At 37.5% G+C, this 27586-nt stretch overlaps 1 protein-coding gene across 2 annotated transcripts in view; it reads left to right on the top strand.

The window, feature by feature from the left end:
- Positions 1-27586, top strand: part of LRRC2 (leucine rich repeat containing 2) — a 77380-nt gene that overhangs the window by 35511 nt on the left and 14283 nt on the right. For both annotated transcript variants that reach the window (XM_058823794.1, XM_058823795.1), the window contains exons 4-5: positions 92-248; positions 13658-13794. In XM_058823794.1, coding sequence (XP_058679777.1) covers positions 92-248; positions 13658-13794 — 294 coding nt within the window. The remainder of the gene's footprint in view (positions 1-91; positions 249-13657; positions 13795-27586) is intronic.

Genomic DNA, 27586 nt, shown 5'->3' with positions numbered 1-27586 from the left:
AGGCAAAGTGCATTTTTCTCCTTATTTGGAAACAGAGTAACAAAATTCTAAGTTCATGCTTTCTGTTTACCAGTTCTTATTTCATTTACAGGAACTCCCAGATTCCCTGAAAGAGCAGATCTATCTGAAAGAATGGCATGTGTACAACACATTGATACAGACCATTCCAGCCTACCTTGCACTATTTCAAGATCTGAGAGTACTGGAATTGTCAAAAAATCAAATCAACCATCTTCCAGCAGAAATTGGTGAGTTGGTCCAAGATATTCAGATATTTTATACTCATGCCATTTAGCTCTATTGCAGGGAAATGAGCATCCATGGATATTCTTGTTAATTTATTGGTAATTGTCTTCCTCATTTACACTGAACAGTCCCCACTACATTTTTATATCTCTCTGTCTTTAATTATACTTTCAAATTTGCACTGAGAGCTATGAATATGGTACAGGAAAACGTTAGGACATTTTTGTTATCTAAGGCAGTTATTGCTTGCATTCAATAGATGGAGAGTTTCTGGGAACAGGTGGTGTTTTATATGTCTTAAGATTAAGAAAAATAGAAATATTAGAGAATTTTAAGCCTCAAACAAGATGAATTGAAAATAAGATTGTGGGAAAAAGGAACAAAAAAATAGAATCCTGCAAAAAATATACATTTTAATTTTTTTAAGAGTTCAATAATGATCTTAATTTTTTAAAGACATAGAGAGTAATTGATTCATAGAAAAATTTGAATTGGAAGGGACCTTAAAGGTCTTCTAGTTCCAACCCCATTGCTGTGGGCAGGGACACCTTTCATTAGACCAGGTTGGTCAGAGCCCCTTCCAACCCAGCCTTGAATGTTTCCAGGGACATTGTTTCCACCACTTTTCTAGGCAACCTGTGCCCATGCCTCAACACCCTTACAGTGAAGAATTTCTTTGTGATATCTAAACTAAATCTACTCAACCTGGTGTTATAAGTTTTAGAGAAACAAATTCTCAATGCTTAAATACTTTGGCCCTTGCCATTTTAAGCTATGTAACAATAATTTTAATGCTTGCCTAACCTATGTTTTTAGGTCTTACAATAGAAAAGCTTGTTTGACAGATTGTATTGGTATTGAGAGGGATTTACTATTCTTACAATGAAAAAATATAGCTGTAACAGGTGGCATGTTTGAGAGCTGAAGAAACTGGGCCCATTGTGGGCTCGCCAGTGTCAAGCTCATGCACCTAGGTGTACTGATACCTCAGCCTTTAATTTGAAATACAGCAGTCCTGAGCTTTTCCCGTGAGCGCCATTTCTTATGTACATTAAGAGAGAACAGTTTAATGACTGAAAACCTCACCTCTCTTGATATCAAAAGTTTAACTAGAAAAAACAGAAAGAGGAGGAGCATCCTGAAACACAGAAATCTGAGCTAGAACTTTCTACTCTTTTAGTATTCTATTAGTCAAGTAACACTCATGTTTTTGATTTATTTACTAGGACTATATTTTAGAAAGAAAATTTTACATAGACATTGAGTTCTATTTTATAGCTTCAGCCTAGCATCTAAACAAACCAACAGCTAGTAAACAAGACACAAGCAGGACATAATGGACATAAAATGAGCACTAACTATTTTATCAGCACTTCGATTGCAGAACTCATATAGGTCAGTGAGTTTAATGGACAAACACCTTATAAGACATAGTTTGGAAGACAGTGGAAATAGCATGGAAGAAAAGTGAAAGGCTGCTAGTTTCCTGCCAGATGCTACCCTAAGTCATTGAACAGAGAGTTTTAAGGGGTTGTTGCTTAACCATTGAGGCAGGTAGAAGCAGGAAAATTTTTCTTTATTCTTATAATGTTATGCACTGTTAATGAAAATGATTCCGAAAAAACCCAAACACTAATGCTATTAAATCTCTTTCTACAATAAAGGCATGAATACAGATCTCAGAATTACAGAATTGCTAAGATTGGAAATGACCTCTAAGATCATTGTGGCCAACCATAAACCTATCCCCAGGGTGTTCGTCTCTAAATCATGTACCTAAGTGACACATGCACACATTTTTTTTAGCATTTTCGAGGATGGTAATTTTACCTGTTATTTGGGTGGCCTGTTCCAATGCCTGGCCAACTTTTCAGTGAAGAACTTTTCATCTAATATCCAATCTAGACATCCCCTTGTGCAACCTGAGGTAATTGCCTCTCATCCTTTCACTTCTCCCACTTTTTACATGGGAGAATAGACTGACCCTCACTTTGCTACAGCCTACTTTTCAGGCAGTTGTAGTAGAGAGTGATAAGGTCGCCTTGCTTTTCTCCAGGATCAACAATACCAGCTCCCTCAGCTGCACCTCATAAAATTTGTGCACCCCAGCTCTGTTGCCCTTCTCTGGACACTCTGCATCACCTCAGTGTCTCCGGTTTGTGGATTAGAAGTGGTATTCCCTAATTTAGTGTTCCCACTGAAGCACTCCAAACCATGTGTCACTCACTCATTCCTCTCTCCCTCTCCCATCCCCTTTCAGCCATGTGGAGACGAAAATTTGAGGTAGAAAATGTAAAGGTCATGAATTGAGATAAGAACAATTTACTAGCAACAGCTGGAATGTCAGTTACAGAGCAAAGCAGTGATACCCAGCTGCACTTACTTGACCAGAAGAGACCCCTTCTCCTACCCCTGAAAAACTCTGTGAGGCGATACAGAATAACCTCTGGGTATTAGGAATGCCCCCTCCCAGCAGCTGCAAAATTTAACCCTCTCCTGGTCAAAACCAGGACAGGAGCCCAGAACTGAACACAGGATTTGAGGTGTGGTCTCTCCAATGTCGAGTACAATAGGACAAAAATTTCCTTGGTCCTGCTGACCACACTGTTTTTGATACAGGCTTTCTTGGCCACCTGGGCACACTGCTGGACCATATTTGACTGGCTTTCAACCAGCATCCCCAGATCCTTTTCTGCCAGGCAGCTTTCCTGCTCCTTTTTCCCAAGTCTGTAGTGCTGTCTGGGGATATTGTGACCCAAGAACAGAACATGGCTCATATAATTTCTATTGGGCCATTGTCCAGCTGGTCCAGATGACTCTGAATATCTTTCCTACCCTCTATAGATCAATCTTCCCGCCCAATTTAGTGTTGTTTTCAAAGTGGCTTAGGGGACACTTGATCTCCACATCCAGATCAACAATAGTGACTTTGGGTTGGACTCAATGATCTTTGGGCTGGATTTGATGATCTGGGTTGGACATAATGATCTTGAAGGTCTCTTCCAGCCCAGTGATTCTGTGATTCTGTAATAAAGACTCTAAAGAGGGCTGGGCCCAGCACTGAGTCCAGGGGAACCCCATTGATGACCAGGGGACAAGTAGGTTGCTCTAGTAGAAGGTAATGCAGAGCCTTTACTAGACTTTTTTTGGGAAACGAGGAAAAAGGTCTCATTGTTTCTAGTAGGAATCACTGTTCTTTCAACTGCATTAAAATGATGGGATTTCTACTCATCAGTATCTTTTATGTAATTCCCATTTATTCACTTTCCCTCCAATATGTTTATCTCACTAGTTTATACCCATGATTTATTTTTTCAATGTTTTTGTTGCTGTTTTTTAATGCAAATATTTGCCTGGAAGGGCCAGAGAATGTTAGAAAATGCTTTATTGTAGGGCTTCCCTCAGACATGGTATTAAAGCACTCATCATCCTCCTCTCACCCGAGAACTTTTGTTCAGAAATTTTATTTTTCAAGATTCATTAAATCTAATAACTCCTCAGTGGAAACATATATTTGAACATTAGACACTGCATAACTAAATTTAGAGGTTTGCTAAGCTATAGATATTACTTATACATACATATATATTATATATCTAATCTATATTTATATCTATATCATCTATATCTATATCTAATATATATCTATATATCTGTATATATATATATATATATATATATACATGTAACTATATATAATTCTATATTGCAGTAGTAATTCTAGCTTATCCAGAAAATAATGCATAATCACTCATGTTGTCTAAAATTAAACAATACAAAAATCCATTCCAAGACTGTTCAGCATTTTTTTTGCCAAAACTTCCTGATGTTTTTCAGTCTTACTGAATGTTGTGTGTTGATAGACCACGTGTTAGTAAGGCACTGGAACTGCTCTTTTTGTTATGGCATAAATTACAGAGGAGCTTTGTCTTAATTTTTGTAATGCTATCTTTGTTTATGTGTAAGGGGATATGCTTGCAGATTGCAAATAGCTGTGCTTTTATTTCATGTACTATATATACATACAGAGACGAATATAAATGTGTATTGGAAATGTTAATTATTTTCATAATGCAATATTATGGAGGGTCTTGGATGATTAGAAATTGTTGAATACTGCTTCTAAGTAAAATCTTTAATATTTTAAGTATACTAATATATAAGTCAACTTATCTACTAAATTTTCACAAGGAAAATTATTGATGTGGGTTTGATTTTGGAGCTCTAAGCAAAGAGTGAGGACTGAGTGTTAAATCAGAAGGTAAGGTGTCTGGAAATGTTAAGTGCTAAGGTATTCATCATTTTGTTTTTGCTTACAAAATAGCAATAACTAGTTAAATATCACAGCTCAAATGTACTTGAAAGCAATGACAGATAGTTGATGTTGGCAGTGACATACATCTTGTTGAGTCTTTAATCTTCAGACAGAATTGAAGTCAACTTTAGGTCAACAAATCGTCCAGCAGAGGATAACCTGGTGAGGCATATTATGACAACTTTTGATTCTCACAAGAGGTAAAGGTATAAGAGAACATCAGGTGATAAGAATATTTTCAATGAAAAGAATCATTGCTGCAGTAGAAGTTTCTGGACTTCTGGAATATTGATGTTCATATTCCTGTTTTACTAGATTTAGAAGATAATGCTAGTCTCTGAATCCGAGAGAAGAAGGAGTTGAATCTATTTTCAGATATTTCCTATCACATTTTTATAGTTATATATGTACATGAACAACAACATATAGACAGCTGAAAATACTTTTGATTTGATAGTTTTTGTGTAATAGTAAATATTTTTATCAGAAAAATAAAAAAGAAAAGAAAAGAAAAGAAAAGAAAAGAAAAGAAAAGAAAAGAAAAGAAAAGAAAAGAGAAAAGAAAAGAAAAGAAAAGAAAAGAAAAGAAAAGAAAAGAAAAGAAAAGAAAAGAAAAGAAAAGAAAAGAAAAGAAAAGAAAAGAAAAGAAAAAAGAAAAAGAAAGGCATTGTCTATTTAAAACGGTTTGCCTAGGAATAACAGAGAAAAAATCATGAATGAGGTGTAGCCAGGGGATTTTCTTTATCTTCTGAGTGAGATTACAACTTTAGCTTTGGCTCTGTGGCTGCAGTGCAATTCCTGCATGTAAAATAGTGCTAGTACATTAGTAATTGCTATAACTGAAACTATCCAACAATATTTTCTCACATTCACATAGGAAATAGTGAACTGGAGTTTCATATATTGCCAAAGCCTTTACGCTGGCACGGAACTGTAAGGTTATACTGGGATTTTTTTGTCCTGTAAATTATACTTCTCAAAGAGCTGTTAATAAAATATTTGTACTGTGTCCTCTCCCATTTTTGATTTTCCAGGTATTTAGGACTAAAAATAACTGCTTTTGAGGCATACTTTATTAAGAAATCACAGCAAATTTTTGTCTCTTTTCTAGGCACAGTATAAAATTTCCTTTGTTCATATCGTTAATTCAATTTTCTAGAACTCAGAAGGGAAAAGTATTAGTAATAGAATTTTAAGTGACTTCTTGATACCTAAAATAGCTTTTTCTATTAATAAGATTCCCAATGTGTTTTGTGAGTTTCCAAGAAGAAAATACATATTCTCATCTTAAATGCCTATTCTGAGGAACTGCAAAACTCATCTATTATGTTTGTTATTTATTAAGAATTCAACGTGATTTTTCCAACAGCCCAATCTTGTATGAAACAGAGGAAAATTTTGTTCATACCCTCCCTTTGGAGAGGCAGTATTAAACACTGGTGTCGCAAGTTGACTGTTTTTATGAGGACATTTTGGACTCAGTTTTCAATGGCAGTCTCTCTTCTCACACTTCCTGAGTGGACGGCACTGAGGGCAGGAGCTGGGGGAGTTAAGTCACTTGCACTGTAAGCAAAGATCAGGTTCATGACCATCTGAGGAGCCTTAATGTCAATGAAAACTGATGAGATGCATCCCAGAAGTTTGAGGGAACTGCCTGATGTAGCCACTAAGCTACTCTCTGAAAGGCATGGCAGTCAGGTAAAGTCCCAGGGGACTGAAAGATTGAAAATGTTGTGCCCATTTTAGAAAGAAGCAGAAAGGACGAAAGGGATCATGTGAATCTCATGAGGTTTAACAACACCAAGAATCAGGTGCTGTGCTTGGGTTGAGGCATACTCTGGGGCCAAGCACAGGCTGGGGGATGAACGGATGCAAAGCAGCCCTGCTGAAAAGGACTTGGTGGGTGAGAGGCTGGACATGACCCAGCCATGGGCACTCCCAGCCCAGAGAGCCAAATGTGTCCTGGGCTGCATCCAGAGCAGCGTGGGCAGCAGGGGAGGGAGGGGATTCTGCCCCTCTGCTCTGCTCTGCTCTGGGGAGAGCCCACCTGGAACCTGCATCCAGCTCTGGGCTCCCAGCACAGGGAGGACATGGAGCTGTAGGAGTGATATCAGAGGAGAGACACAAAGGTGATAAGAGGGATCGAGGGCCTCTCCTGAGATGACAGGCTGAGAGAAATTAGCTTGTCCAGCCTGCAGGAAAGAAGGCTCTGGGGTGACCTTTCTGTGGCTTTTCAGTACCTGAAGGAAGCCTATAAAAATAACTGAATAGCTGTTTACAAGCTCATGTAGTAACAGGACAAAGGGTAATGGCCGTAAAGTTAAGGAGAGTAGGTTTAGTTTAGATATTAGATGTTCTTTCCTCTGAGACTGATCAGGCAGCTATTGCCCAGATAAGCTGTGTATGCTCCAAGGCTGGAAGTGTTCAAGACCAGACTGGATGGGGCTTTGAGAACCCTGGTCTCTAGTGAAAGCTGGCCTTGCCCATGGCAGAGGGGCTGGAACTAGATGATCTCCAAGGTCCCTTCCAAGCCAAGATATTCCATATTTCAATTATTCTATGCTTGCAGATTAATGTAAAAAGTTTACCAGCATTTTCCAAGTGGATCTACATTTAATAGGATCTTTAGATGATAAAGGCATTCTGTAACCTCATCTCTGTTTTGTCTCTGACACCTTTTTAGAACCACTAATGTAGGCTTGTGTAAAAGGTGAATTTGTACTAGCATTATTAGAATGCTGCTTTGCTCATAAGAAATTACAGAATTTAATTACCAATTCAGGCTTTAAAAAATGAATTAAAAATTTAAGCTGTGAATATATGCAACAACTATGACACTGGATCTCTCATCTAAAGAAGAAATATTAATTTGGAAAATTTTAGGGTGGCCATGGATTTAATTTTGGCTTTTACTGCCTCTCCATGGAAAACACAGAAATGTTATCTGCTTAATTCCAGAATTTACATATTTTTTGAATGAAAATTCAGCAACATGAAGCATAGGTGAAAGGAGTATTGTACAGCAATGATTTTAGTATTATTGCTTTTAATTCAGAAGTTGTGCTTGAATATTATATGAATGTATAAGTAACATGTGTGGGAGTCAAATCCTGTTTTGCATTTGTACAATCATGGAAGAGATGTCACCTCCTCTCTGCCTTCCTAAAGAGCTGTATTACATGCTCATTAAGCCTGATTTTACTGGGCACCCTACCAAGATGGTGGATAACTTCTGCATTAAGAAGACATAAATAAGCCCCTAGATGCAGGTTTCAGGGTTGTGAAAGTCCATACTGCCTTAACACCCTTCTTTTTCCCCCTCCTCGAAATGGCAATGTCTGTGGTATTTGAAGAATATTTTGAGATTCATCCCTCCACAATTTTGTGTACTTTAGGTCAAGACACAGGATTTGAGAATCTTTAGTTTTCATATATGTTTTTTATAGTCACACATTTGTGCTCTCTCTGACAAAGTTTGCCTAGCAGGTTTCACTCTGTAATCTGGATTACCATTCTGACAGCTCATATAACCTAACTCTATCCTTATCTACATTGTTTATTACAAACATTGTAAACAGTTATTTACAGGAAGAAATCAGAGATGTGGTGCTGAATGGAAACCAGGTTGAAATAAAAATTTTAAAAAGGAGAAGCAAGTTGTTCCCAACTCATTTGGTTTCTACCTTTCGAAAATGACTGAGCTTCAAGCAGTAGATCTTGTCTACCTGGTATTCCATGACCAGTTTGATACAGAGAACTATGGAAAATGAATGTTTGACTCTAACAGAAGGCACTTTGATGCCACAATTGTAAAATGAGCAATTAAACCAGAGTCAAAAATGTGTTTACTTGGAAAGAGAAAGTGTTGGTCATGAAGGAGGTTATTTGTGGATTTTCTCAAGGATCAGTCTTGACACTTAGCAATTTTCAGGAATAGGGTTACTGAAATTTTCTGACAGTGAAAATTCTGAAATTTTCACACAGTTTGTCTGTGTGTTGTCACTACAAAACAGGTGGAAATATGGTAAGGCTGATGAGCAGGTAGGATTCTTAAAAAATACAGAGATTAAATTCACAGTTGCAGAGCTCAAGATCATGTATTCAGTTTTCGTGCAGCATGTCAGAGATCATTAAATGCAAAAATGAAATAAATGAAATTCCAAATCTAACAGTCACAGGAGGACTACTCAGTAATTTTAGATGAGAACAGATGCAAAATAAGTCTATTAGGACCATTTAAGGAGGGGATTTTTTATTTTGTCAGCAGAGACTAGAAAAAATGGCTTATTCAGACTAGTAAAATTAATTCTGAGATGTCTGTTAACTATGAAAACATCAGAAGTAAACACCAGGTAAGGAAAAAAAATTATTGAAAGATGAACTTGACAAAGGAATGGATGTTTATAAAACTTCTATAAATAAATTTAGGCAAGCAATCTGAAATTATTCCAAATGAAGAAAATTGAGAAACCCAGTAACTTCTAATAGTACCATAACAGCAGCAGATGTGAAAAATAAACTACTTTTCAAATGAAATGTTAGAAATGAAAAAAATGTGATTATGTGAAGTGGTCATGCAAGGATTTTATCCAGGATATCCTGGTTAGTCTTATATGTTTCTTATTGCCCTAGAGGGTGTGTTATTGTTTGACTACTGCTCACTTGTCAGGTGGCATAACTTAATCAACTGAAGAGCCCAGAGGTGAAAAATAGCCCCTATAGAATTCCAAGAGATTGCTCCCGGCAGGCAGATCTTGGCAAGCTTCATCCCATTCATCTATGTTGTCCTGCATTTGTTATGGAAATAAAATTCAATTGCATGACTCATGCCTTTTCCCAGTAATTTTCATAATCTCAGTCACAGCAATTACTGTAAATTGACTGTAGGATCTCTAGTGCCCTTCTGTTGTGTTAGAGAGAGACTATATATGACAAGAAAAAATGTGATGCATTTTTTACTTATTCTTTTTCTCATACCTGCAAACCATACTGGGAACATTGACATGCCTGTTAGGTGCTGTGAAAACCAACCTGTGCTTGGGTGCCTCCCACTACCCAGAAAGGCTATTATATTTTTGTGATTTCATGGTTCTGCTCCAGGTCTCTAATGCATCAGAGGTGACCACCTGAGCAGAGTTGGATGAGTCAGTGACTATCATGTTGGTAACACCAGATGCCTTGCCTAGTAGTCCATTAGTAGTTAGTTCTTCAATTACTAATGGAACTGAGAGGCAGAACTTTCAGTGACTGAAAAATTAGCAACGTCTGTTGTGGTTTAGCACTTGTAGGCAGCTAAGCCTCATACAGCTTGCTTAGCCCCCTGCAGTCCTGTCTCCCACAGGAGGAGGGGGAGAGAAAGGGGAAGGCAGAAGTGAGAAAGCTCATGCATCAGGACAAAGAGAGTTTAAAAAGAAGTAAACAAATCAGTGATGCAAAAACATTTACCACAAATTGATCCACATTCAGTCTCTAAGCAAAAGAGATCTTAAAACTTACTCCCATTCCACCTCTGTCTCCTGCTTTTACTGCTGAATGTGACTTACAGCATATTCCTTTGGTCAGTTTGGATCCAATGTGTCAGCCTTGTCACCTCTCAGCCTCTTGCCCACTCCTAGCTGACTCACTGGGGCATCAGAGTGAGAAAAAAAAAAAATTGCAGTATTACCACTGTTCAGTTATTACCATTGTTTGGTTATAAATCCAAAACATAACACTATATGAGTTGCTATGAGAAGCACTAACTCCATTCCAGATAGAACCAGTACAATATTCCAGTGCTGAAAGAACAGGCAAAACATTCCAGGGTTAATGAATAAATGGCTCTTCTTTCATTCCAATGGGATTTGCTCTCCTTTAACAAGGGATTAGTTGGTTGAGGAAGTAAATTCTGATTTTCTGATTCTCTAGTTTTAAGGCATTTCTGTCTCAGTCATAATTTTGTTGCAATGAAGTGGTAAATTCATGATTATGACACTTAGCGCGTGATATAATATCTTCATCTACATTATGATACGAAACCTGGTGAGGTTTCCTGATCAGTAGACTAAACTTCTATAATTTCTAGGTGCTTAAAATGTAGTTCACATGTTGACACAATTAAATTTGTTTTATTACCCCAATGACCCTTGTCAGATAAGAGTGTACTGGCAAAACAATGCCTGTTGTAGTCTTACAGAAATCTTTTCTTCTTTTTTAACTAAACCAGCAGCTTACAGTAAAGGAAAACAAGGTCACTATCCTAAAAGGAAAATTGAATTTTGAAATACACCTCAGTTTCTGACAGAGATAGAACTGGAAGGAAGCTGGGTGGAAGACCCTGTGTTTTTCATTGTTATAACTTGTTGAGATTAATGTAACATAGTTATCACAATATATGCCTTGTCTGCCACATGTGAGATGATTTAGGTGGTCCAGTCATCATTTAAAGACAATGTTGTGTCTAAGGGAAACTGTGGGTTTTATGTAAAATGCTGAGTGATCTGGCAACTGCTAGTGTTGGCATAAAACTGCATGTCTCTGGCCCTGGCAACAGCAACTTCTCAGGGAAAAAAATGTAGGACTTTCTACTCTTTATGTCTCTTCTCTGTCCTTTTCTGTGGAAGCACTAAATACCCTCTGGTGAGGATTTCCATAGATTGCAAAAGGTGAACAACTCTAAGCCAACATTTGCTTTGGAAGAAGTTTAACTAAATGTTAATGTCTTAAGGATAAGAACACTACTATGACACTGTGAGGACTCTTTGTATTCTGCAGTGTCAACCAAATCTAATGAAACACCAGATTCTTAAAAAAACCTGGTTATAAATAGAAGACTGATTGTTATGATTTAGGTGGTACCCCCAATTCAGTGGCCCCCCAAGACTCCTCAAACCATGCACCACTCCATTTTGCTCCCTGGCTTTCCCCTTTTCCTCTTTCTGTAGCACTCTCGAGAGGAGAATGGGAGGAACAAAAAGTAAAGATTGAACACTGACAGAAGAAAAAATTTACCAGAAACAGCAATAAGCTAATGAAATGTACAGTAACAACCACAATGCTAATTACAGAAGTTACAAGAAAAGTCAACATTCACACAGAAAAAAACCCTGACAATAGAAAATTAATAAATCAGGCAGCTCCCTTCGCCATGGTTACTTGCCCAAACCAGAACCCCATCTTGCTGGAAGAAAGTCTCTTTCTCCCACTCTTGACTATGATGTGAGGTGGTATAGAATAATGTCTGGGTCCTGGCCATGCCGTTTATCAGTTACTGGAAAAATTAGTCCTGTCCTGGCCAGACCTGGAACTCTGATTTATGTAAGGTTTTGGTTGCTGTGTCTTCTCTTGCATTAAAAATATCTAGTCTGCTTTGAGAACTTGTTGACAATGAGACTGTTCTTTCCGAGTTGCCAACTGCTGAATGCATTTGTGTTTCTTACTTCTGCATTTCCTCCTATATGCTGTATTCTCTCACTGGGTAGAAGAGAATACCACAGGAAAATAAATTAATAGAGGGAAATATTGTAGATGTTAACAAGCTGAGTACATACAGTTAATATCCTTACAGGAAGGGATGCCATCCAGGACCACCTTGACAAACTTGAGAGGTGGGTTCATGTGAACTTCATGGAAGTCAACTGGGGAAAGTACAAGATCCTGCCCACGTGCTGGGACAATTTCTAATATTGGTGCAGACTGGGGGTGAATGGATTGAGAACAGCTCCACAGAGAAGGACTTGAGAATACTGGTGAATGAGAATTGGATGTGAGCTGGCAATGTGCATTTGCAGCCCAGAAAGCTAACGGTATCTTGAGCAAAAAGAGTGTGACCGGTATGTTGAAGCGAGGGTGTCACTGTGAGACTCCACCTGGTAAACTTAATCCAGTCTTGGGGCTTCCAGTCCAAGAAAGGCATGAGCCTGCTGGAATGGCTTCAGTGAAGGGCTGTGAAGATTGCCAGAGGTCCAGAACACTTCTATGAAGGAAAGCTGAGACAGTTGGGAGGGTTTAGACTGAAGGAGAGAAGGTTCTGTTGTCACCTTATTGCCACCTTTCAACATTTAAAGTGCACTTATGAGAAAGGTAGGAGGAGACTTTTCACCAGTGCCTGTACCGACAGGACAAGGGACAATGGCTTCAAATGGAAAGAGAGTAGGTGTAGATTGGACCTAAGAAATTTTTTATTGTGAAGGTGATGTGACATTAGAGCAGTATGCCTGGAGAAATTGTGCATGACTCATCATGGGAAGTATTCAGACAGATTGGACAAGGCCTTGTACTAGGTGATTTTTGAAGGTTCTTTCCAAATGAAACTGTGATTCTGCAATTCTGTGATTATTCATGTAATACAAAAACCAGGCTTTCCATAAAATGTTCTCATTTTGCTATGTATTTACTGATTCCTTTGCTACCACATTAGCTGTTTGATACTTTCAAATGTCTTCCAGTTTGATTTTTTCACAGAATAACTTGCATTTTTTTTTCAGGATATTGCATTTTAATTATGTTTCTAATCCTCTTTTTATTCACAATTACGTAAAGTTATAATTTGAAGAAACAAAAATCTTTGTAAGTAAATGTAGCATAGAATATTATAATGGCCTTTAAATTAAGCCAGTAGATATGATAAATCACAAAAAAGAAAATAATGAAACACATGCACCATCCATTATATAATCAAAAGTGTGTTATGCAGGATACTAAAGACAGAATTCTTGATGTGAGTTTAGTAGGAGTCATTATTCTCAACGAGGAGGTTGTATAAAAGTTGCAAAGATGTGTTTCAGTTGGCAGGTAAATACATTTTCTACAGTGGTGAAGCCAAAAGCCAACTTCTCTAGTTTCAAATGAGGTCAAGAGGCATCTCATTGTTGGAAGAAACAAGATCTTTGAATGTCTTTGCTGTCTCCTTTCAAACTCTCTCCAAAAGCATTGCTGATTAAGGGCACTATTGCCCCTCAAAATGTTAATGATCCCTGCAGAAAATATTTATTAATCTTATTCATCATCACAATAAGGAGCTTTTTCTGTGCTTAACTGAGTATACCTTTTATTTTTGCTTTCTCTCTCTTTCTTTTATTTTTAAGTACACTGATTTGAATTATCTTACCCTCACAGGCTGCTTAAAAAACCTCAAAGTGCTCAATGTGAGTTTCAATAATTTGAAGTCAGTTCCTCCTGAACTGGGTGATTGTGAAAATCTAGAAAAACTGGATTTGTCTGGAAATATGGAAATAACAGAGCTCCCATTTGAAGTAAGATAACAATCTATGTTTGTTTCCATCTTTTTTATTTGGCGTAAAAGGTATTTTATTACAGTGTTCAAATCTTTTCCTAACAGATTAAATCATATTCCTTGAAGTTTTTAACAATAATGTTTTACTAGTAATATAATTGAAAATGCCTTAAAAGCACTTAAATAGGGCCAAGGTACTTTGTTTTGGTTTTCCAGTAACTAAATTTTACTTATATATATTCTGATATATTAAAGAGGATAGGATCCTAAAGGGGATTTGGCTGTGGTAATAAGCAGAAGGCTGCAAATAGCTGTTTTCTGTAAAAATAAAATACATCTTGGTAGTCAAATTCACATACACACTTTGTTCCCACTGTCTGTTTAAGTTTAAAAACTGTATGGAAAATTCTACAAACAGCACTGCATTTTGCTATGAGCACAAATATCTCTCTGAAAAGGATATTACATGGAATGCCATGAATGTATAATAGACTGAGAAAAGAACTCCCAGGCATGCACCAGAATTATTGTCTTTCTGTTGGCTGCATAACTGCTCTCTGCCACAGCTGCTCTGAGACTTATTGTCAGGGGGAAATAAAATCATTGGCTGGTACCTAACCACAATTTTTGCTGTCATCTGTATTTCTCAGGTTCTTAATATCCTGATTTCTGGGGGGTGAGTAGAGGAACCTTCAGGGAAAAGTGTCAGCCTCTTCTTTACTGATTCCTACTTTTTCCCTAAACATCTGTTACTGGTAATTCATTGGCAATGTTGGAGTGGATTAAACTTATGTGAGATCTGATTTAGCCCTGCTTATGTTCTCTTCTGAGGAAAGTAATAGTAATTAATTTTCTCCACTGACTTTTCATAGTAAAGAAATTTATTTAAAAAGAATTGCTAAAAAATGAGTGAACAAAATGGAAACAAAGAGTGAACCTTCACACAATAAATGCACCTGGAAAAGAAATGCTAACAACAGAATAACCAGTGCAGGTGTCCTTTCTCCTGCCTCTTCTACTTTGGATAGCAAAATCAGTGACTGAAACAGATAGAATTTAACTAATAAAAAAGAACCATAATGGAATCAGGAAATCAGATGTCCTGAATAGGCAAATGAATTAAACAAAATTATCTTAGAATATTAAGATATTGTGAGAATATGTGAGTATATTCAAACCTGTGGATGGTAAATTTACTCCCAGTCACTCCTGTTTTAAAACCACTGAGTGTTTTCCCAGCTGCTTACATATGTCTTGTAGTGGAAGGATTTACCCATGTTTATGCAATATGGGTAGCCTTTGCATGGAAACCTACCTGTGCATAAAAGTCTTTACAGGGCTGAGCCTGAGAGGCCGATGTTTCTTTTGGAGAGCTCTAAAATATTGTTTCCTTCCTAAAGTCTCCTATTCAATGAAATTGAAAGCCACAAAAGTGAGTGTAGGTTACGGCCTAATTGTTCACTTAAAACTTAGGGAAAAAAATTGGAGTTGTGCAAATAACTATATATAATAGTAAAAACTGCAAGCAACATCATATTAGTATGGTACAAAAGGTGAAGAAGAAAAATATTGGCATTATTTATTGTGTTTCTCTGGAGGCCGAAACTCAATTTATATTTGTAGTGATCTGGGAGGTAGTCTACACAAGCTCTTCTGATTTAGATTATAAACTCAGTTTCTCAGAATCAAAATTTCAAGGGCAGCTTTGGAAGCTGAACATACAATTAAAGGAACACTTTTGTTGAATGATGTGAAATGCTGCAAAGTGTTTGGCCTTTAGCATACTCACTATGGTTCATATTATGCAGAACAAATGCATCAGAATCCTTGCTGACATAATAGGTGTCTAATGTTGACACTCAGACAAATAGTGATTAGCAGGTAACTGTTTAATAAATTAAAATATTGAATTAGTCTTAACAGTCTAAAAAGGGAAAACAGAAAAGTAGTGCTGGGCTAGCTTTGAAAAGTCAAATGCCTACCTGTCTGATCACTTCATTCCCCTCTTCAGCATGATGTTGGGTGGAAATATTTTGAGAAATCTCATGGTTCAAGATAAAAGATAGGGAGATTGTTTCTCATTTACTTTTGTAGGCAAAACAGACTGTACTTTGGGAAGATTAATATTTGTCAACATATATTTCAATGATAAGGAACAAAGACAATAAAAAAAATCTTCCCCTCTCTCCCAAGGTCAACTTAATTGCAGATTCCTATTCCATCCCTGAGTAGTGCAGGATGACAAGGAAAGTTATAGCCAGAACACAGTGGTTTATAGCTGCTTCTCCTTCATCCTCACACTTTTGTTCTCTCCTTGTCATGGGGGTCCCCGTGGGCTGAGCTTTTTTCAGGAATATCCATCTGCAGCAGGATGAGTCTTCCATGAGCTGTAGTGTGGAAATCTACTCCACCATGCAGAGCCTCTGCTTCCTCCTGCTTTGACATGGTATTTCCTCTGTTCTTTCTCACTCTTTTTATTTTGTCTCTTTCTCTGGTGGATCTTTCCCTCTTTCTTAAATCAGTTTTTAGAGTGGCACCACACACTTTGCTGAGGAATTTTGCTGTGTCTTGTTTTCAGTCCCTTGGAGCCATCTGGAATTGTTGGTATCCATTTAGGGCAGCCTCTGGTGTCTTTCTGCAGAGCATCTTCCCCTGAACTCCCCACACTGCCAGCACACTGCCATGGACAAGCAATACAAGTATTAATGACCACAAGTTAGATGATATCATTTATTGTCCAATAAAATTATTGCTAACATCCATTAATCCAGTGAAATGCTCATAAGGGTTGGCTGTGTCTCTCATGTGGAGTCAGTACTAGGAATTGGAGATTATAATAAAGCAAATATGTGCAAGCTCTGTTTTAGTAGGAGAATGGCTTCTCCTTACAAACTAGGAAGAAAGAGAAAACTTGGCAACCAATAGAAAAAAATAACATAGATGGTTGATAAATATGTTTATCTTCTCTTAGAAAGTTAAATTTTTATTTGACTTTCAAGTCCTTAAAAGTTTCTTCTGGGAAGATTAAAGAAGTGTGTGAGAATGGCATCAGTATTCTTCAACGTAAAACTTAGTGAGAAGTAATAAAGGCCAACTGCAGCCCAGTAGAAATTATTTAAGGGGTTTTTTTTGCGTAGAGTAATGGCCAGAGAGACATCCCATCCAAAACCATTACGTTATCCTTGTCCAAATGCACCTCATGAAGTGGCTGTATCAGCCTATAAGAAACATGCATGTCCAAGTGCCTGGACTATTTCTATTTGGAACTGTTCTCTGGAACTGTTCCTTGAGGGACATGCCCTGTACAATAGCATCGGGAGGAAAGCACATTACTCACTTGTCTGTTAATTTCTAGCAAAAAGCTCTTTCTCTGCTTGTAAAGGCCACTTTCAACACTCTGTACGTCATCTCACTAAATCTTAAAATGAGGTAATCTGATGCTACATGAAAAAAAATTGAGGATGTGTACTCTCATATTTTACTTTCTCAAGGATTAAGACTTTGTACCATTTCATATTATGTCGAAGGAAGAGCAATCTGTTTCAATGTCTAGCTTTCAAATTTTTAAAATTTGTTCTGTTGTTGGATGTCTAACATTTTTAGATTTAGATATTTACTAGACATTATTTAATTAAATATTTATATATTATGTCTAACATTTGAGATATTAGTTAAAATCAATATTTGATTAGTACCACAAGAAGTAAAATTTGGCAGAGAAAGCTTAGGGATCTGCAGTGGAGTTCAAGTCTATATTAGCTGGACTTGCAAATAAGCAATGTCTTCCTCTGGACATGAGTGAAAATATAAATTGAAATAAAATATATTTATATATAAATATATATATATATTTATAAATATAAAATATAAGTGTACATAAGAAAGGTCAACCTACATGACATTATGATTATGTAGTCAGCTTGAAAGAGATACTTACAGACCTCAGTAGCCAAGTTTAACAGAGGAAGGTACACTATGAGGCCTAGGGCACAATCCTCCCTGATATGACACATACCTTGTAAGATTCTTAGTTGGAGAGGACTTTGTTCTTCTAGCTAAGATGCTCAGGAGAGGCATGCCTGGTACCTTATGCAATCCCTCTCTCACCACAGTGTCATTATACTATAAACTATATATTAGTAGTTACAGGGAGAAGGAGATGGATAGATTTATTTCCAAATTTCTTGTCTATTTTGCATGTGAATTTAAGCATTACTATGATGCTGGCATTTGTATTTTAGCTGTTGAATAGAGTTCCTCTCACTATTATCATCATACAAGTTATGCAATAAAATTCTTCTTCAGGAAAAAGCCCTGTATTATAAATAATATATTTTATTATTAAAGTTAGTGGAAAAATTGCTGTGACCTTATTTTCAGGTGTGCTTTCTTCAGAAAGTATTTCTTTCTACAATTATTTACCGAACCACACAATTAGAGTTTCCTGTGCTTGATATTTCAAAAAGACAGCTTTGTTGTGGATTCTTTTCTTTCTGCTAATAGTTTTGCTGCAGCCAACAGCAACTACGTGACCCAGAGAAACCTCAATGAGAAGAAAGGGAATATGAAGAACTTCTAATTTCCTCCATCCTACCATCTGGTACAGCACATGCTGTCAGTCACAGGACAGACAAGCCATTCCACAGTACCAGGAGTGAGACAGAAATGCTTTTGCTAGATGTTCTGATACAGAAAACAAATTTAAATTTTTTTTCGACATCATTGTGCCTTGAGCAGTGTTCAATACTACATCTGAAGAGTCTCAGTAAGTGACCAGAATTTTTTCTGTATCATCTGGGTAGCGCAAAATGAAGAAATTAGGGACTGTTAAAGCATATTAAGAATTTGTCAAGCAGAGTGAGTATCTATGAATACCTACATCTTCATGTCAATCCTGTATATAGTGATCTTTGAAATTCTGAGAAATTAAAATGTTATGCTTCATGGTTGCTTTAACACTCTGTGTTTTCAAAAGATCAAATTAAATCTTGTTTTGTATTTCTGATGCAGTTTCAGTTCAGTCCTAATATAAGCAAGAAAAGACATGAAGACCTTTCAAAATCATAGAACCATAGAATAGTTTGGGTTTGAAAGAATCTGTAAAGATCTAGTCCAACACCCTGCCAAGGTCAGGAACATCTTTAACTAGAACATGTTTCTAGGGCCCCATCCAATCTGGGGCCCTAGAATGTTTCCAGGAATAGGATACCTACTACCTCTCTGGAGTGCTTGTACCAGTGTTTCACCACCCTCATTGTTAAAAATGCCTTCTTTATATAATCTGTTTGTAGCCTCTTTTAGTTTAAAATCATTACTCCTTGTCCTATCACAATAGTTCCTACTAAAATCTGTCTCAATCTTTACTGGAAGCCCACTTTAAGAACTGAAAGGTCACAATGAGATCTCCCCTGAAACCTTCTCTTTTCCAGGTTAAACAATGCCAGCTGTCTCAGCCTGTCCTCACAGAGATGGTTTTCCATTACTCTGATAATTTCTTTTGTTCTCCTCTGGACCTACTCCAACAGCTCCACATCCTCCCTGTGCTGGGAGCCCAGAGCTGGATGCAGGTTCCAGGTGGGCTCTCCCCAGAGCAGAGCAGAGGGGCAGAATCCCCTCCCTCCCCTGCTGCCCACGCTGCTCTGGATGCAGCCCAGGACACGTTTGGCTCTCTGGGCTGGGAGTGCCCATGGCTGGCTCATGCCCAGCCTCTCACCCACCAGCACCCCCAAGTCCTTCTGGGCAGGGCTGCTCTGCATCTGCTCATCCCCAGCCTGTGCTGGTGCTGGGATTGTCCTGACCTAAGCGCAGCTCCTTGTACTTCATGTTATTAAATCTCAAGCTGCTCATGTGGACCTGGTTCCTGAGCTAGTCCAGGTCCCTCTGGATGACATTGCATATGTCTGGGTGACATCATCACATCACATCACATCACATCACATCATCCAAACACGTCAACTGCACCACTCAGCTGGATGTCATCCGCAAATTTGTTGAGGGTCCTTTTGATCCCACTGCTTATATAATTGAGGAAGATACTTAATAGCACTGTTCCAATACAGACCCCTGAGGCACACCCCTTCTCACCAACTCCCATCCAGATATTGAGACATTGACCAGTATTCTGGGGATAACACCACCCAGCCAGTTCCTTATTCACTGACCTCTCCAGCCATCAAATCACACTCTCTCCATCTCAACAAGAAGTATGTTGTGGGGAACCATGTCAAAGGCTTTACAGAAATCCATACATATGAACCCTTTCCTTACCTGTTCATGGAGTTATTCCACTGTAGAAGGCCACTAGGCTGACCAGGCAGAACATTTCCTTGGTGAAGATCTGCTGGCTGTCCTGAAACATCTCCCAGTCTTCTGCGTGCCTTAGCATAGTGTGTTGGGTTTGCATGGTCAGGTTTTGGTAGTATGGTGCTACAGGGCTGGCTTCTATCAGAAGCTGCTAGAAGCTTCCTCCAAGTCTGGGAGAGCCAGTGCCAAGGCTGGGTCAGTCGGAAATGGTGGCAATGCTTCTGTTATATTTAATAATGAAATAAAAGTTATAGTGCAGCTGTAGTTGTAACCAGAGAAGAGTGGGGTAAGGATATGTAAGAGGAACAACTCTGCAGACATCAAGATCAGTGCAGAAGAAAGGGGAGGAGGCGCTGCAGGTGCCAGAACTGAGGTTCTGCTGGAGCCCATGGTGCAGACCATGGGGAGGCAGCTGTGCCTTTGCAGCCTGTGGAGCTCCACATCCAAGTGGATGCAGACATCCACTTATAGTTTCACCTTGGCCTTCCTCACCCCACCCCTATACAAATGGAGTATGTTCCTATTGTCTTCTCAGGCTACCTGTCCCTGCTTTTGCTGTGCATTTGCTTCTTTCCCTTTAGTTTTACCAGCAGTTCCCTGATTAGCCATTCTAGACCCTTCTCATCCTTGCCTAATCATTTACGCCTGGGCGTAGAAAGGTATTGTGCATAATGGAAGGCATCCTTAAATATCTACCAGCTCTGTTTTTCACCCTTGTCCCTGACATAAGTTTCCCAAGGAGCTGCTATTGACTAAGCCCTTGAAGAGCTGGAAATTTGCTTTCCTAAAGCTCAGGGTCCTGACTTTGCTCTTCAACTGACTCATATTCCTCAGGACGGTGAATTCCATTAGTGTATGATAACTGCAGCCCAGGTTGCTTCTAATCTTTAGGTAACCAATTAGTTTACTTGCATTGATGACCTATGGGTCCAGGAACATATTCCCTCTGGAAAGTCTTTCTATGGTCACAGGAGTTATAACTGGTGCTATTTCTCTTTGCTTACCTGAAAAATATAATTATAAATAGTTCTCTCTTAAATAGTTTAATAATGCTAACAGGTGTGACTTTAAAAAACCCCTTGACATGATCAGGGATTTATTAGGCACTAACATTAGTCACCTATGATTTTCAAACACAACGGTATCCAGAACAGACATAAATAACTTTTTACGCATTAATAAAATTCCAATTGATATTTTAAAACTGTGGTTCAATAACTGGAAAATTTTCAGTCTCTTTTGTCCTCTTTTTGTTGTCTGTCCAGTCCTCTTCATCAAAGCCATACATTTAGCAGGAAAAACAGGGGCACAAGCTCTGTGCATGTGTGAAAACTTCAAAATAAGTGCCCACTGGGCATTTTCATATTACTTGTTTTTGTGATCAGTGACTGACACATCTCAAAGTCATTACCTGGTAGGTGGGAGACCAGCCATCTCTATAGAAATGTAAAATGTTAGGTTGCTTTACCAGTACATTATTCCTCAAATCCATATGCTTCCAAACCTGTCTTGTTTCATTGCTATTTTTTTTAATGCATGTGACAATTATAAGTAAAAAATGTAATCAAATGTACCAGACATTAGCTTCCCAGTGGTTTCAGCATCCAGTAAGGCACTGGGAGAATTCCCCCACAGGTCCTTCCTGTCTTATTAAATGGGACTATAAAGAATCTGTTGAATCTTTATGTCTGTAAGATTTTTTATAGGTTGCAAAGGAGCCACACATCATATTTATTAAAAATGTTTGCAAGTTTTGCTAAAAATGGAATTTTATTTGTGAAGGTTTTTCAGGACCACAAAGCAGACAGAAGTACTATAATTATGGGATTAGCTTGGAACTGGGAAGCCAACTTCTGGTAAATTTTTCATTTTAAATCACTAGGAAGAGTCCAATTGACTGTAGTTGGGCCATCATTTCTGTACATACATTTTTCAGTATCAGAAGGGGTTTTCCAATTGCTTGGCTCAGTTGCATCTCCATTTAATCTTGTCTTGCTTTGCTCAGGGCTTATATTCTCTTTGAATTTGCTCAAAGCTCATGATGAGTTGTTTTCCAGTGCAGGTGGTCAAAGTGTCAATCCATGCAAAACAACAGCTGTGTTATGGAACTGGTATAAGATGCAATATCAAACATTAACAGGAGGGGTGTGAAACCCAAAAAAAGCAGGTGCAAAGGTGTTGGGTGTCAGAAGAGATTCTCAGAGGCCTTACTGCTGCAGGAGTTCTCATAAATGTTTTAATAGTTGAGGGGCTAAAGAAGGACACAGATCTATGTTAGGAAATAGGATTATGAAGTTAAGCATGGGAAAATGTGCCAGTTGATCCCACTCTTGACACTGTGCTTCTAAAGCCTTCTAATTTATACTGCAGCATTTTAAAACCACTTCACTATCAGAATAAGTCAGCAGCTAATAATAACAGTCCACTTCACTGGAGAGCTGACCCGTGCTTACCTCCATGCTGTGGTGCCAGTGACCTTTCCTTTACCTTTCACATTAGTTCAGTAAAAGTAGTATCACCTTTCGCAGTCTAAAATGTTTTTGTAATAGGGAATGACAGACAAGTAGTTTTACAGCATAAGGGAAGACTTAACAACGACCAAAGGGGCATAATGTGAGCATTAAAACATGGCTATATTATTACAAAAAGCATGAATATAACTGTAAAAGAATTCAGTGGTAGGAAAGAATATTTGGTACTGTTCCAGCCCTGCTTTCTCTCAAAACAGCTCCAAATCTCTTTGAAAGCAAAATAGGCTTTCAAAATTCTAATAATATATCCTTCATTCTTCTGTGAGATAATCTGAGGCAGATTTTATACAGCTACTGAATAGAAGCAGAGAGCAGAACAAATACATAGTACTACCAGACTTCCATGTTTTGTCTTGCAGAAAAATGTTTCTGGTGCCAACATACCTGAATTGATGGGAATCAAAACAGTTATAGCTGGAGGGAAAGAAAAGCATGCTTTTTTCCATAAAGTACAGATGATGAGTGGTATTATTTATTCCTTAAGAAAAATAAAGTTGGAGAGTATAATTGAAATTAATGTATTTAATTTAGTACTGAATATATTTCTATCAGTTGTTAACTAATTACAGGTAGTTATATGATTGATTGACTCTTCACAGCTGTAAAAAGCACCTCGTAAGGCTAACTGTCTTTTTTATTCATCATCATTGGTCAGTGGGAAAGATATGAAGACAGAGATAGCCTGATCACTTGAAAGTAGACATCATCCCAGGATTTTTTAATCTCATATAAAACACGGGTAAGATCTCTGCCTTACTAGTCCTGGATAAAAGAACATAGAATTGTACTCAATATAAAGTGGAAGAGATGTTGAATTTGTGTGGGAATTCAAAGAAGGATATGTCTCAGTGATTCCTGCTTTTGGCATCCTGAGATGCATCTCACAAGCCTGGACTTCTGTCATTCTTAACTGTATAACAAAGCAGGGTGAACTCAGGTTAAGAAATGAATGACTGGAAAGCTTGGAACAAATACAAAAAAAGGAGACATTTCTTCACTAGCTGTTTAGACTATCCATCTAATTAATTATTTTTACTTGTCACAGAGCCATTTACTACTGATGGAGTTTAGAAGGAGATGTGTAATTTTATGAATAATGAAATCAAGTGTTATAGAGGTCATGGAAAAGTTAAAACACAGTTTTGTAAGAATAAGATTTCCAGACTTCTCTTATCTTTTACTTTGCAAAATCAACCTATGTTTTTCCTATCCATTTTTAACTGATATGTGTTCTACTGGATTCCCTATCACCTGCTATTACTGTAGCCACATCAAAGTGTTTCTTTCTGGATTAATAGTCTTGGTTTGCCAAATTCTGTGACTCAAAATTTGAGATTCCAAGTGCCAGTTTACTCGTGCAGTGTGGATGTGGGGTAAAAGTGACCAGTGCCGCCTGTGTGTAGAGTTTGTGTGAAGAATGTGTATGGCTATGCGACAGGACTTGCCTTGACTGTGTCTGGTTACACGGTGCCCAATTATTTGGCTGCATCACGGGGTCTGTGTGCACCACAGATGGCTGCTGAGGGTTAGCTGCTGCTGACTCCTAGCTTCAGCTATGTCATATGCGGGCTGCCATGTAGTCTTGAGGCTATGATTTCATTTCATCTTGAAATACAGACGTGGTCAGTTGAAAATTATGTCTGAAGGGTGTGACAGTGGTAGCAGGGGGGCTTCAAGTCTCTGGATCACATGTAGGCATCACCATTTAATGACTTGCTGTTCTTTTCTGCCTTTACGGTTTCTCTTTGAATAGACTCCTTTCATTTAAGAGAGTTGGTTTAAGGAGAGGCCAGGCTACTTCAAACTGTCTTTAATATTGTTGAAATATTTCTTATTCTCAGATATAAAATGCTCTTTGAAATAGTGGTTAGAGGCAACAAAAAAAAGATATTGAGATTAGAGATTGTGCTGCTTCAGAACTGTAGAATGTTGAACAACATTTTTCAAAAAATGGGAAGAAATGAGAAGGTTCTAAAATTATAGGTAATCTTAAATCTCAATTAATTTCATTGCCATAATTAAAGTCTTGATATACTTGTTATATTACATACCTGGAGTGGTCCTCAGCATCTCAAGACTAGAAATCAGGACACCTGTGTTCTACTTTCTATGATGTAATTCTTCACCTTGGTAAGTGACTTCCTGCCACTGTGTTTGTGTTCCATTATTTCCATTTGCTTGTAGTGACTATTAATTGTACTGAATCACCACAACAGAGAACTCTTACTGTGTGTTTTTTAGAGCTTTTCATCACAGAGATTTATTTCCAGTTTTTTGTGCTCTGGTAATAATGATATTAGTAGAGTAATAAACCCTAAATTGCAGATCTGTTTTACAAAAAAATTAAACTCTTAGATGTTATGATATTTGAATTCTCAATAAGCAGTATTATTTTACAAGAATACTGGTGAGGTGTTTGTGCTATATTCTGAGGTTGAAACAATTTGAACTGTGCTTCTTTGAACTGTGACATAGAAATAGAGATTTTCATTATTTGTGTAAATGTCATTTTCCTCAGAACTCTGCAAAGTAATTTAAAAACATGTTGTTGTAAATTCTAGAATCTAATTGTGTAAAGGTTTCATTTTATTGAGAGGTGCAATGATTTTTGGCTATGTTGCTCTTGTGAGGAACATTGTCAAAGAAAAATATGTCATGAATTACCAATTCCTCACTCAATTGTTCTAACCTTTACAGCTTTTCCTAATCTTGATTTAGGTCTTTCAGAACTACTGCAAACAAAAAAAATTAAAGAAAATAACAAAGTATTTTCATTCTGTTATTATCTGTTGTTCACCTCCAAATCCCATAATTTACCTAGAGGAAAAATTAGGAATTATGATGTTTTGTGTGTAGTGTTGTTTTAATCAGTGGGAAGTAATTTGGGATTAGTTATTGTATATCACATTACATATACATAAAATGATTTATTTGCTCTGTTCACCACTAATGCATAGTGAGTTCAAGAGTTCCATAAAATTACTTTTTTCATTTTTCCATCTTTTCCCAGGTTTCAGTCAGTTTAAGAAATGTTCTTGCATTAGCTTGCACTCAGTATTAGGTTTTATTTGCAGTTGTGAAAATCTTGACAGCTTCAGATGCATGCTGTTAATAATAAATGTTACTCCTATGTATTTGCTCAGCAGTCATACTTTCTTTTGTTATATTCATGTTTTTATATGCTCAAAGCATTATATAGGTATTTGTAAAATGTCATGGCCACAGAAAATATTATCTGATATGGCAGATGATATACACAAATATGTCAAAGTTTTTTGTTTTGTTATTAAAAAATTATGGGGACTGTATATGCCTCTAGCAGCAATATGTAGCTAAACAAAGATAAGTAGCTTGGATGCAATCTAGAGGGAATTGAGTAGTAAAACATCTGTTTGTAAGCTACTTATATTGATATAGGGCATGGAAATAAAAGTATAAAATGTATCTGAGCATGGTACTGTTTCAGTACCATGAAACCTGATTCTACACAATTTGTCTTCTGAACAGCTATGCTGGGACAGGCCAGATGACTGATTTTGTTAGCCATTTTTTTTCTTGTTTTTTTAAGAGACACAGGACAATATTTAGCAATCCAAGGGGCTTCTGAAACAAGCTTTCAGCTGCATTCATGCCTATATCTACCTGAGGTACTCTGAGCCAATGGAAGAGGTCTTGATATAATTTAGACTTAGCAGCTTCTAGAAATACAAGAGCATCTTGGCTACACTGAAGACCTGGCCAGATATATTCTATGCAGGCAGGTGCAATTTTTTCTTATACACCATTAGTGTATAATAGAAAAAACCCAATTAACCAATTAAACAACCAACAAAAAACCCAAGAAAGACATAATTTCCAGGCTTTCCAGTGAAGAGCAGGTGATTGCTATGTGACCATCCTTACCAAAGATTTTATGACTGAGTAGTAGTGCTAGAGTATTGCTCTCCAGAACCTGTGTCACATCTCTGTAAATTTCACATTAGGGGAATTCTACCTCTAAAATGCATCTTGAAAGTCCAGCTTCATTACAAGCTTTCTAAGGTGTTCATTTTTACATTTATCAGATACCTAATAAGAACAACATAATTCAATGGATCAAGGTTACTCAGTCACAGACTGGATGGAGTAGTGCAAAATAACAATGAAGCACCAAGAGCTGTAAGAATTCATAGCCTCATGCTCTTAATTGCACCAACAAATTCTTAGAAAGTAGCCAAATAGCTATTTGTACAAAATCTTGCTCACTGTACACATAACATATGTGCCATTCCTTAGCTTTCTTATCCAAGTCAGGAAAAGACCCCTTGCATGTCTGATTATTTTACTAATATTAGTTTTATTTTCAATTTGGTTTTGCATGTTTATGTCAAAGCACAACATAAAACTTCCTAGAAAAACTGTTATAAAATAGGGAGAATAGAATCCTTTGGGAAGAGATATAGTCAAAATTTTTCCTGTTAGCTTTGTCACTACCTGAAGAAAAGTAAATAAAAAATCCATGTGAGTCTAGTAGTGCTATAAGAAAGGAAGGAAGAGGAGGAAGAGAAAATTTGGTGTAATCCTGTCAAGCAACAAAACAGTGGCCTATTTTGTTGAATTGTTGACAGTGTCCTCAGTTGCAGGTTTGCATACTATCAGTGTCATACACATGTGGTCTGTGAAGTTACAAGAAAAATAACTTTTATAGTGGATATTTTGCAACAATATGCTGCACTAGACGTGGTCTAATTCGAGACGGGATATGTCACAGTGTGCAAAGTAGTCTTATCTACATTGTGAAGTTCACAAATATGGGGATATTCTTCATGAAACTCCTGCTTCAAGAAGACAAATCCAGATCCAAGTTGCAGAGTTCTCCTGCTGGTAGGCAATTGTTGACAACTGCTGTACTTCTCAGTGCCAATAACAGCAGAATCTTGTGCGCTTTGGTGAAGTTACTCTGTGCCGTGACAAAAAAGAATTTCCACCATTTCTGTT

This window comes from Ammospiza caudacuta, chromosome Z (genome assembly GCF_027887145.1).
Source record: "Ammospiza caudacuta isolate bAmmCau1 chromosome Z, bAmmCau1.pri, whole genome shotgun sequence".
NCBI lineage: Eukaryota > Metazoa > Chordata > Aves > Passeriformes > Passerellidae > Ammospiza > Ammospiza caudacuta.
The sequence above is the reverse complement of the archived record's forward strand: the minus strand, read 5'-3'. Positions and strand labels throughout refer to the sequence as shown.